The sequence below is a fragment of the Apostichopus japonicus genome, chromosome 5 (assembly GCF_037975245.1).
Source record: "Apostichopus japonicus isolate 1M-3 chromosome 5, ASM3797524v1, whole genome shotgun sequence".
Taxonomy (NCBI): Eukaryota; Metazoa; Echinodermata; class Holothuroidea; order Aspidochirotida; family Stichopodidae; genus Apostichopus; species Apostichopus japonicus.
This window is the reverse complement of record NC_092565.1, coordinates 8960856-8973646: the sequence shown is the minus strand read 5'-3', so window position 1 is coordinate 8973646 and position 12791 is coordinate 8960856. Positions and strand designations below refer to the sequence as shown.

At 37.3% G+C, this 12791-nt stretch overlaps 1 protein-coding gene across 1 annotated transcript in view; it reads left to right on the top strand.

Annotated features, from left to right (window-relative positions):
- The window catches only part of LOC139967554 (alpha-1,6-mannosyl-glycoprotein 2-beta-N-acetylglucosaminyltransferase-like), a 62275-nt gene that overhangs the window by 30379 nt on the left and 19105 nt on the right, over positions 1 to 12791 (top strand). The window contains exons 4-5 of the mRNA XM_071971470.1: positions 149 to 248; positions 7942 to 8072. Coding sequence (XP_071827571.1) covers positions 149 to 248; positions 7942 to 8072 — 231 coding nt within the window. The remainder of the gene's footprint in view (positions 1 to 148; positions 249 to 7941; positions 8073 to 12791) is intronic.

Sequence of the window (12791 nt, the reverse complement as noted above, 5' to 3'; positions counted from 1 at the left end):
ATCTCTAAAGGCTGTTGAAGTTACTGATGGGATGTGAATATTTATCCTTTTTTTATTCCTCCCAACCACTTGAAATGATAGAGGCATGAGAAGTGTTCTTTTCCTCTCGTATTTAAAGTTTATCTTCTTTCTTTCTTCACTTTTTCAGAGCAAGAGAGATGAAATGTACCAATTGGGAACATCCTGATTTATATGGTCATTATCGGGAAGTCCAGTTTGTAATGACCAAACATCATTGGTTTTGGAAAGTAAGTATATATAGTCACTCCTCTCAATGAATACAACTCAGTCATTTATGTACACCTCTTCCTCACCATGACGACCTACAGTATAGCCAGACCTACCTGCGGTTGCCTATACAGTGTTTCAATACTGTTATTTACGGTCGTAAATTGTTCCCAAATCCACAAACAACAGTAATATATGATATAGTGGTTACTGTAAGCCGTTTAGGATCCCTCAAGAGTCTTGTAAATGTAGCAGTGTGAGACATTAATGTTCACTCGCATGCATCATTTTCATGCCTGAATAGTAAAATAGTAGAATTGGCCTCTTTTAACAATCTCACACTCGATATGCACGCATCGATTAACTTTCCAAGAGAGACGTTTAATCTCAAGAAGGAGCTATGCATGTTGTTTAAAACGGATTTTGTGACGACTTTAAGAAGAGATGCTACTGTATGTACTGTAGTGCATGGGGACGGTTGGTATTGGTTACATTGTGTGCCACTGGAAACGAAACTAATCAAGCATACACTGACTGCGAATAGACAAGTCTTTATAAAGGGTAGCAACAAGAAAAGTGGACGATCGTAGAGACATATATGTGGCCTAATTTTTTGTTAATTTACAGGACTTTTATGAGGTAAACCCAACTCCCATAAATAATTAGTTACTATGCTACTCTTCCTTTACAGATATATATACATGGGTGGTCATCGTACAGAATATAGTCTAATAGATAAGTTACCACATTTAGCTCGTGAATGTGAAAAACACCATTGGAGATTGTCATGTTGTAGAATGGTAGGTAAAAGCACTCACTTTGTCACTGTGACAGAGTTTTTGAGTAATCTTCTTCACTAGCTAGGTGATGAAACACAGATCGGTGCTGTGTTTGAGACTGAGTTAATTATAATGGAGGGGAGGGGGGATAGTGGGGGGTGATGGTGTTTAATGGTGCGTTCTCTGGCAACAATTGCATTGAATAGTTCTTTGAATTATTATGGAAGCTTTCAGTGGTACTATTCTAAGAGCTCAACAAAATGTGTATATCACATCCCTCACTTAATTCCCTGTGTCACCTGTGCACACACTATAACACACTCTAATCTGCCTATTCTTGGTATTCATCATTCAGTAGCAGTGCACCTGTGTTGATCCACCTCTGGGGTCACTGCCAACTTCCAGGTCATCATCCACTTCCTCTCCCTTCCAGATCTCCATGCTGAAGAATTATACAGTCTGAATTCTTGAGTTTACATCATCCAAGTTTCTGTGCTTCATGTATAAACTTCACTGTGTTGGAAATGTGTCCACTTTGGACATACCCAGAGCTGATTAAAGGGTAGGCTGCTAAACAGTGATGTGAAAGTTAACAAGCGAGTGTTTGAAGCATATATGCTGCATGTAGATGTAGCACCAACCTGGTTATGCAAATTAGTTTACATTCTTGAAGTGAGAGCAATTTTAATAATTACTCGGCATACCCCAGCCATATTTAAATAAGAAGTCTGCGTAAGCTCAACCGAAATTCACCTTCCGCGGGTTGTTCTTTGATTCCCAATCAACTTCAAAGTATAGAGAGGTCTTAACTTGAGAGTGCAGCTCTCGAAAGTGGAAAAATTTAATTATGCCCTCTCAGCATATTTCCCAGTCTGCCTTAAGATCCTTTTAGTGAGTAAGACGCACAGTTGATAAAAGGTTTACAGCCAAAGAGGGCAATGTTTTACTTCTCTCTGGAGAATGTTTTAAATTGATTTAGTTTGATTAAAGTTGAACACTTTTGATATGTGTTTTCTTGTTGATGAATAGAGTGACTGCATGCCTGCACTGTGATTTAAATTCACATCAGCAGGGTCAGAAATCTTGATCTGAAAGCAACAGGATCAGCTATTTAAAGTACTCGAGCTGACAAGCCTCTCATCTTCATGTGCTTTCTGCTGTCGAGGCAATCTCCTTCATCCGACCCGAAAGATGCGTTTTGCGGCTGATTTCTTTATTAGCTGATTTCCTAAATTTTTAGATTAGTATGGTTCGATTTGACAAGTTTTATTTTTTGGTTGTTCAGGAAAACTTTATTATCTTACTCGAAGAAGCTTTGTTTGAAGTCCGTCACACAAAGTTTGATTTTTCTCTAAGTCTCTGTTGCGTGCTATATCAATCCAGTTTGTAATTTGTCAAAGTGTCAGGCTGCTGCCGAGGACTATGTGATTTAGTTTTACATACAGTAGGTGGTATAAAAGCAAACTTTGAATCAATATGAGATGAAGTATGAGGTATTCTGTACTTAAAGGGATCTGCACTAAATTACTTGAGTGCTGCAGACTGCATTGTGTGAAGTTATTCATTTCCACAAATATACATTTAAAAAAAAAAGGCCAGGCCATGTTAAACTTTCTTATTATTATGAACTGAGGCTGTATGGAATTTGACTGGTAATTACTTCCTTTCATATTGCTTTCCTATCTCCTCAAAAACCTTAGCACTCCCATTCTTTGTCTCCGGAGTGGTCTGGTAACCGTATTAACACCGTACACCCTTAGCAACAGGTAACTTCGGAAAAAAATCACCCTGGTTAGTCAGATCTCTGTCCATTTGATCCCTGTTAAATGCTTTCATGTCACTGCAGCATACAGACTTCGGTGTCTTCGGTGAGGATCCACCATTCATGAGTCCAGTGTCTGGAACTTTAACCATTCGATTACACCTTTGATAGTGTTCTTTTTTTCTGTATTGCAACATCCATTTACTCCGTCCAAGCAACCTTAAGTGAGAGCAATCTTTAAAATCTGCCCGATGACTGAATAATTAAAGAGGGGAAGCGGCAATGTATACTGCAAACCTACTCTGGAGTTTGTCAGTCCTCAAGGCATTTGGCATACCTCGGATCTAGAAGAAATAAAATCTACTAACTCTGAAGGGTTTGAAGCGTCTCCCAGTATCTCCAATTCCCCGATCGAACTAGCAAGCTACTTTCATATTTTAATACTTTTCTTACTTTCTTTGTGAGATGGATGCGTTATGCATGAAGGCGAAAGCTGAATTAGCACTATAATTACACCCTCGTGTAAATGTTTCATGAAGAGTGAATCTGTTGAAAGTCCCAGAGGTGCGTCAGTAGGATACTTTTTTGTTTGTTCCCTTCTAGGAGCCTCAAGTATAATACCAAAATGATGGCAGATTCAAAAGATTGAAAATGATAATCAAATAGATAATGTTGATCAAAAAAAGAAGACAAATTCTACAACATTGTTCTTTGAATGAAATAAATCAAGTTATTAAAAGATCTAACAGCTTATGATATAAGTTGATATACTGTATAATCTATTTGTATATTATATATAATACAAGACAGTCAACATAAATTGATACATAATATATATATTAATAGTAGATATTTGTAATACAAACAAGGATAATTGTGCATCACATTATTGTAAATTGTAGAAGTTTCAGTTTTGAAATAGTAGCTAGCTCATCTTAAGTTCGTCTTGTTAAAAACCATTAGAAACTATCTTTCAAACTTTCGGTATGCAATATTATTTAAACATATTTCAACTGTGATCATTTACGGACACAAGTTTTAGGCTCAGATGTTCTCCGGGGCTGTAGTTTATTTGCTGTAAAATGATCGACCACTCTCTGGATTTTGATAGAATTTACTTTGCTAATCCTCTCTCTCCAATCTCATTAAGCACTCTTTCATCTACCTAGAACCTTCTGAATTGGTTTATGTTTTAGCACTAACACCATCAAATTCTATGTGACAAGCTAGAGTTTGGTCGAAACCATTGTGCCTGCTGTAACCTTTAATAGTATTAATCCATTAGTCGGAAATATCAGTTGACTTTTTCTTTTCCCTATCCAGTTGGCAAATGCTCTCCATATTTCTTTCAAAATGACCTTGATTTTTTTTTCTTTCTGGTAATGTTCCATGTAATCGGAGTATATCATGGAATATCCGTAGAATAACCAAGTTTAAATCAGAGACTGGGCTTAGAATAGATGGTTTATGGTTTAATTCGTCTCGTCAAGAGAGCTGTTTGGACTTTTAGAATATTAAAACCAGTCATATCTTGTACTAAAAATGTCTTTTTTGTTTAAAAGATAAAATTTATTAATCCCTCAAGGGTTGTTCATCATTTTCACATGATACCCGAGTTTCACTTTGTTGAGCAATAAATTTGAATTTTACTGGGTATCCGTTTTGAGAGAACGATGTGTTTTCCTTTTCTAAAAGATTATCCTTTTAGGTCTGTGATGTCATCATCAAGTAGCTTCTGCATCTCATTGTCTAGTTTATCGAAAATATCGTCCTTTTCCTTTTTCAAAATAACAAAACTTCCATTCTTGAATATATATATATGTTCCTTCCTTTACTGGAAATGAATGACATTATCAGCCAGTTTCAAGTTTCATCCAAAATGAAAAGTTACACCCTAGGCAGTCTATGATATAACTAGATTATTAAACAACACTTAGTGGAGTCAGGGAAGTTATATATATATATGTTATAAGGTTTCTTTATGTTTAAGGTCAAAGTTGTCAACGTTAACAGACTGCCATGTTCCTTCTAAAGTCAAGACTATAACCGCAATTAAACAACCCATTCAATGAGGAAAGAACAATGAGTTTTATAATCGATCATCTCTCACTCAGAACAGCTCTTTCGTGTACTAACAACAGCTTGGTGAGTTTGTGTATTTGAAAATAGAAATAGATTGTTGTAGAAGAGGCTGAGTTTCCCTTCATTTGACCAAGAAAGTTTATTAAAATATATATATATCAATAAATGATGAATTGTAGAGAGTTTTGAATCTTCCTTTGCTGAGGACTTGGCGCTATTGGTCACAACACAAAGTCGGGACACTGCTAATTTATAGAGATTCCGTTTAAATTAAAATCTTATTTGTTTTTGCTTCCAGGAGTGATCCATGGACCAATCAAGTTGCTCCTTTTTTAATGTTACTTTAAAATATTCAACACATACCGTTTGTTTAAAAAAGGAAGTGCATTTGTGCTTAAAGCCTACCGAATGAGAAGTCACTGCAGATAATAAAGGGCATCAATTGTCTCACTGTGAGTGATCCCTTCAGGGTATCAGGTGTTATGACCGCTGTCATTGGGTGTGAAACATTGTTGCCAAAGACCTTGCGACGAGAAACGTTGATCTATGAATATTCAGTTGTGCATTGAATTAAGCAATGTGTCCGAAGTAGATGATTCAGCAACAGGTGGGAGGGACCAGCTGTTCTTTACCACATTACTGTATTTTTGTTGTAGAACAGAATTTATGGTAACCGTACAGTATTGTACTGTAAGCCTGCTATATTATCTTGTTGACAAGTCCCTAGGTAACGAGCGACAAAAGCTTTATGAAATTAAGGCTACAAATGACAATTAATCAATTTTTTATTTTTTTTATTTTTCTTATCAATCAATTTTCCATGCCAATTTTTAAATGTTTGGTTAGTTTGGATGTACGGAAAAATCCATATATGATGAAACACCCCTTGGTGTCTAGACATAGTTATTCCAGACTGCGCATAGTAAAGTGCACCCTGGATGCTCCGTTTTGTTTCAGCCAAATATCTTCTGACACTTTTTTGTCAAGATTATTATTATTATTATTATCATTATTTTATCTTCTGAAGAAGATTGCCATCAGCTCCTGATACTCTAGTAACTACCATAATTAGTCTTGCATGTGAATACAGAGCAGTTTGATTGCAAAAGAGAGAGAGACAGAGAGAGAGACAGAGAGAGAGAGGGGGAGAGAGGATAAAGTGACATAAAAGTGACAGTGAGGCCTTCTGCAGTAGTTTAGCCAATCAGAGATATATGTGGTGTGGGTAGTAAAAAAAACTGATCTATCTGTGCAGTGAGGTTGTAACTAGTGGTGGATCCAGGAATTCTCGGAAGACGAGGCCCAGGTGTCGAGTATCAAAAGTACTGAAATAATGGTGCATAATTAGAAAACTGGTAAAGAGTTAGGAATTTCCACATAAGGAAAGTGTGCTAAATGTTTTCAAATTGTAACTTGTCGTAAGAAAACCTTTGTTTGCCACTTGATCATTTTTTTGTGCCACGAAAGGATCAAGAGGAGGGATGGGTGGGTTCTCGACCCCCCCTCGATTTGTAATAATGCCAGCATGATGTAATGTTTATTCCGGTTTCTGATTGGTTCTGTTTTTCATCGGTTCTGCGGTGTATGAGTTTATGGGTATATTAGTATATTCGTTCATCATAGAGCAGATGATGTAGAACTGCACAGGCAGATCATAAAAATACTGAACTGCCTCAGTTATATTTAGTTTAAACTAAAATGAAGTAATTCGCACCTTCTTGTTTTACACGTAATGATTCGCTGTCTGCTCTTGTCTTACTCTGTTTCATCACAGTACACAGTAGTCTGGTTTACACTGTAGCTATCTTTCTGTCTAAATGAGGAGGGTTCAGTTGGATTATGAAACAAAATTACTGGAGAGGCTCCCGACCTATTCATAATCGCCTATTGGCATTTGAGCATGTCACAGTTATCGGTCATATTTAATCAAATTTCAATTCTTAATGGTTCAAGGCCCTTCAGCTCACTCTGGGGAGAACTATGTAGACAGAAAGAGTCGGCTGCCTTTCTCCATGAATGTAGTCGATATCTTAGATGGGATGGTACGAAATGAAAAGCTAACATTGTTCCCAGGCCTGTTACATGCCGGGCTGGTTATATTGATGGTAGTATTATGTGGGGGGGGGGTGCGGGGGGTATAGAGTCATATTAGTCTGGCCCGACAGGAGGAAAGTGACTAGTAGTTGGTCATTTCCATTTGTGGCCAGGATCGAACTGCAAATAAATCCAAATGAGCAGTCAGTGACATACTGTAGGGTCATACTGTAGGTACCTAAAGTACTTTGTTCCATTCAGAAGAGGACGTGACCAACGCTATTTAATTGCAATTCTCTACTCGGGGATGGCTTTCTTAGCTGGACCGTTGATAGTGCAGGAGTTTCGATCCCCTTGTCAATGACTCCATAATTCTTAGAAGTCATAATTAAGTCTCTGTTTTATGCTGAATTCATCATGGATTATGGTGTACCTAGTGTATATATGTGTGCCTGCTACATAAAACTTGGGTAAAGTTAATACACAAAATTACAACCTAGCTAGATAATATGCAGTTTTGAAGGGTTGACTATATTATTGCTAGCATTTTGAATTCAGATTTCCAGAATTTAATCACCATCTGATGACAGATGTCATTTCCTCATCAATGGTCATTATCAAGTGCGCGGCGGTGATTGCTACGTAGTATAGTAATGTAAGTAACGATGAGAGACGATATCCCTATCAACGACAGTGTCAATAACAGGACATCCTTTGACGTAGAATAAGAGAAAAAGTATCAATTTAACTGTTATCATGCTCCATGTCAAAAAAGGCAAAGCAAATAAATGTGGGGTTTATGTATATATATGCAGTGTTAGTTATTTTGGTTTCTTCTTTTTCCTCTTTGTGTATACCACATTACATTACAGTTCTTGTTACTAAATAGTTGTGGGATCTTTGCACAATAATAATAATAAGATCAACCTTCTCATCCAAAGCTTATTTATTCATCTGCCTTTGTGTTTCCTTCCTCTTCATTGGGGTTTCAATTTTTTTTGAGCTTGCAATTTATATTTTTTTAAGATCTTAATTCTGATATGTTGCTCTCAACAGCTACAACATATATTTACTGGTGTCCAAGCGACCCAGAACCACAATGGCCTTATACTGCTCTTGGAGGAGGACCACTATGTCGCTCCGGACTTTTATGTCATGTTGAAGAAGATGTACGAAGAGAAGAAAACGTAAGAGACTGCACCCTATATATCCTTCCCCCCCCCACACCCAGTCCCCCACCGCTAGGTGTTATGATTTTAGTACTCATTTAATATTTGAAGCCATGATTTGATAAAGGGACTTGAGAAACTTTCAGAACAAACCTTTGCTAGTTCTCCTCTCTACTGGGCTAGAGGTAGAGGAGGTGGGATGGGGGGGGGGAGGGTGGGTGGGGATTGGGAAGGACTGGTTGTGTGCTCTCAGAATACTACCAAATAATATATGTTAAGTGAAAGAAGTGACAAAAGAGTTTTTCATTCTTCTTAATATCATCCCTCTTTGATTCTTCACCCCTCTCGAACTTCCCTGTCAATTGTTAACAGATATACTGTAAACTGGTATTTACCTCACTTCTCTCTTAAAAGTTAGGGCTGAGACTCCTGACCTTAAATGGTGAGCAGTAGTGCCACTCTTTGTTGTTTGGGGTGGGGGCAGGGGAGGGTTAGTAGTTGGTAGCACAAGTTATTTCCTGTACAGTCTGACCCTCCAATTTCTCTTAGACATTGATACATGTGGAACTAGACAGTTACCTGTATGAGGGAAAATGCTTTTAGGATTCCACAGCATATGAAGGTCAATAAATCTGGACTAGTCAATCTTGTCAAAGAACGAAAGATTATTTTCCCCATTTAAAAAAAAAAAAAATTCCCAGTTGCCTGATACATGTGACGAATAATCATGAAGTGAATAAGTGCCTTTGTTAGGTCATAAGAAAGTGTCTAAGGTAGTGTCTTTATTTTGATGTGTTTTTTTGTTATTTTTTAATTCCTTGCTTACCTGTCTCCTCACAAACTCTAGAGTGAAACTGATAGAATGATGTGTGGTCTGTAACTCTCACTACATGCTATGATGTTTGTGTACATGCATTAGCATACATGCAAGTGTCTATTTCACAACATAGGGAAACGTCCTTGCCTTCTTATATATATCTGAAGTTGTAAAGAAGGTAGATTGGTTGGATAGGACAACACAGTGATGATAAACTAGGATATACTGTGAAGGGTGACAAGATTAAATTAATGTTGTATGCCCTGACTGACCTTGTGATTAATTTACACAGAGGGTTGACTATTGAAGAACATAGACCATACACTGCTGACTTGAAAGCTAACTTCTTTATAACAGAGATCCTCCCCCCTTCAATCTTATTAATCACATAAAGCCTGTGGTTTGGCCCAATAGGAGCCAGTCAGCTGCTTAAACAGACCACCTGGGATCTTCAGACCTACCCAGACACATTCAGAACTTTCCACATACTACTAGACAGAGTTGTGATGCTAATATCATGCAGGATCAAATTTATAGGGCTGTCTGACAGGAGTTTCAAATTGTGGATGATGATGATGATGATGACTGGATAATTTGTGGTGGGGTAAAATGGTAGAAGTATAAAAAGGCAAATGTACTTTCCTGAAATTTGTGAATCTCAAACTTCTGCTTTGATATCATAATAAACTAGACTATTCAATAAAGCCTGTTAGTGGTGTGAACAAAAAAAATTGCACATACGTATGGGCCATAGAACAACAACTTGTGCATAATGTTATTTTTTAGCACAGTTTGGTGGCAAAATAGATGATTTTGAATCTGAGTCAGATTTTGTCATCTGGTTCTGCCAACTGTTCTGCCAACTGTTGGTGTTTTTGTACAGGTTATGGTACCACTAGGTATTGTTGACATGATATACACTAAAGGAACAGAGCTTTAATCAGTCATTGTTTTAAGTAATGTTATCCCCAAGAGTCATCTGCTATCTTGTTTAGCAATCAGCTTTCACCAACAGCCAGGTGCAATCACAAACAGATTTATCGATAGCCAGGCCTGCTTCATTTTGGATGACTATTCCTTCCATTTCATGATGGCATCTCTATAGTGTACAATATATAAACACAGGGTCTTCTTTATATCTGTATATTAAAGCAATTGGTCGTCTAATTTGCAAAATAACAGTTACCAAAAATATATGAATGCAAAAATGTAAGATGTACTTATGATTTTGTCACAGCAACTCTGAAAAGGTTGACAAAACTTAGTAACTGACATGTCATAGTCATTAACTTTTGTTAATTTTTTAATTAATATCTATTCTAATTTTCTGAGATGTTCCCCTTTAAAATGCATATATGTCTAGACCGCATGTTGAAGGTTGAAGGGCAAACCAATGATACAATTCTGTGGGATCTCCAGTCCAGGACTCCAGGCCTCCCTTGCACTTGTGTTTTAACCGTTTGCAAAAGTAAAAATATAATGTGGTTTTGGCTACCAAATGAGCATGGATGCACAAAAGTCCATGTATCCTTGAGAGATTTGAAATACAAAATTGTAAACACCTTACCTAAGGCCATATTGAAGTCTTACTGGTTTTTGCTACTGCTTTTAGTGACATTGCTTGTATGGTGCTAACCTAGTATGTGCTAGACTTATACATGTAGTCTAGCCAATTTGATTGATAAAGCCTCAGGTACTTAAAGGGTCATTCTCATGAACTAAAATGCAAATTTAACCTGTACTGTTGGAAGAAATTTTTACAATATATTTACAATATATATATATATATATATCAAAGTTAATTGTATGCTTTAAAGTCATCCTTTAGTATCTCTAAAAGTGTCATACATACATGGCTGGATGCTTTCATGTATACCCGTGTTGAACTCCTGTAATAAATGTAGAACAGTGTGTTTTTGCCCTTTCTACAAATCTCACCCTTAAACAATAAACAGGTGAAAAAAAGACATCTTTTGCTCTTCCTTTTGCACTCCCTTTACAAGCTGTGGATTATTAAACACTGTGCGTTAGGTGTGGGACCAGTGGCTAATACCATGTTATGGAATCCAGCATAGAACCCCAGGGGTGGGGGTGGTGTGAGGTAGAAAGTTCTTTCGCAGGATGGTGGACACAATGTAGGTACATAAAGGTACAATTTATGATAATGTGATTGCAAAGTACTATAATGTCCTTATGAGAGAGATGAATTCATTTCTCTAAGAATCCACTCCATGTACATTATTCTCATAAATATATTTTATAAAGGCATAGTTTATCAGATTTGGTTGGATACCTCACTACATTTTCATCAATATTTGTAAGGTACTCTCGGCAGCACAGTCAAATTATTTCGCTTTGGCAAACACAGTACACGCTCAGCATAGCTTACAGTAGGTTCTAGGTATAGTGTCTCATTGCATGTTACCACTATTACAGTTTGATTCGATTGTCAACATTCCATTCTCTTGTTTTATGGCTTACCCACTATTGCAAACAAAATCTGTTCTTTATTTTGCTGTTTTCCCCTCTTTTTTCCATGCATTAAAAGACTTAAACTGCTGTATAACTCTGATATGAATGTTGGCAGAATAAACCGGGTTCGGTAATAGGAGAGCAATAAGGAAGGAGGAGATAAGATGATTTATGGGATGTCATATTATAGCAGATTAAAGGACACTGCCCCATCAGTGCTTGTCAACATCCCTAGGGGTTTGCCAAGTATTGATTAGTGGGTCAAGTACAGGGCAGCATATAACCCAGTGTGTTAACAGTTACAGGGTAGCCTATAACCCAGCCTGTTAACAGTTAAAGGGTAGCAGATAACCCATCCTGTTAACTGTTACAGGGTAGCAATTTACCTAGCATGTTAACAGTTACAGGGTAGCATATAACTCAGCTTGTTAACAGTTACAGGGTAGCCTATAACCAGCATGTTAACAGTTACAGGGTAGCAAATAACCCAGCGAGTTAACCGTTACAGAATCATATATATACATTTCTCTTAAGTAATTTCTCCAATAGGTATTCACTATGTACTGTACAGTAAACCTCGATATAACCCACCTACTCCTTGACCACACAACACAGCCAGCCTTGAATAGTTAAGTTTTATTGCTAATCCTCCTCTGAAATATCAACAAACATTTCATCTTTTGTGGTTGTTATGTATCTACAGTATTTGTAACCTGGTTTTACACCTTTCACTTTTTGAAGTGGTCAGACATGGCATTGATCTACCCATGTATTATTGTACCTAAAGTAACACTGTATAGTTAAAATTAACAAGTTTGATGAGGTGGTGAACTTTACCAAATAGAAGGTGGCATCAATAATATTGTGGTTTGAATTAATCAGGCGTAGGAATCACCCTGCAGGCGCCGACCGCGGCAAACCGAGAGGAATATCCGTATGTAGGCGAGAGATCTCAGCTGTTGTCTTCGTTTCAGTCTTAAAGCTACCGTGGTATTGATCCGGTTATTGATTTAAATGCTCGGCCTGTGTTTTATTATCCACGGCGGCAGGAAGTACTCTAGTGAGCAGTGAAACACCCAATTAAAAAAAGGTGGACTCCCCGAGGGTTTTAGGTATCGTTTAGCACTTAATTACAAGGGTTAAGTGTATGCATAGACCGGTTTGATAAATTAAATTTTCATTGGTATCTTGGCACGTTGTCTGTCCATCTGGAGAACATTTTCCGGAGAGAACGCTGGACACGTTGAGTATCATATCTGATAAATTGGTGTCTATAGTCTGCATTCTTTCACCTTTTTATAATAATCCCGCAGAATTATGTACATTGATTGTTATTGAGCTGAAATTAATGTATATTAAAGGGTAAGGGTTGTGTAAATGTATATTAAAGGGGGGGGAGATCAATAATATTATAGTGCTTGTTACAAGACACTGAGGGACTAGAACAC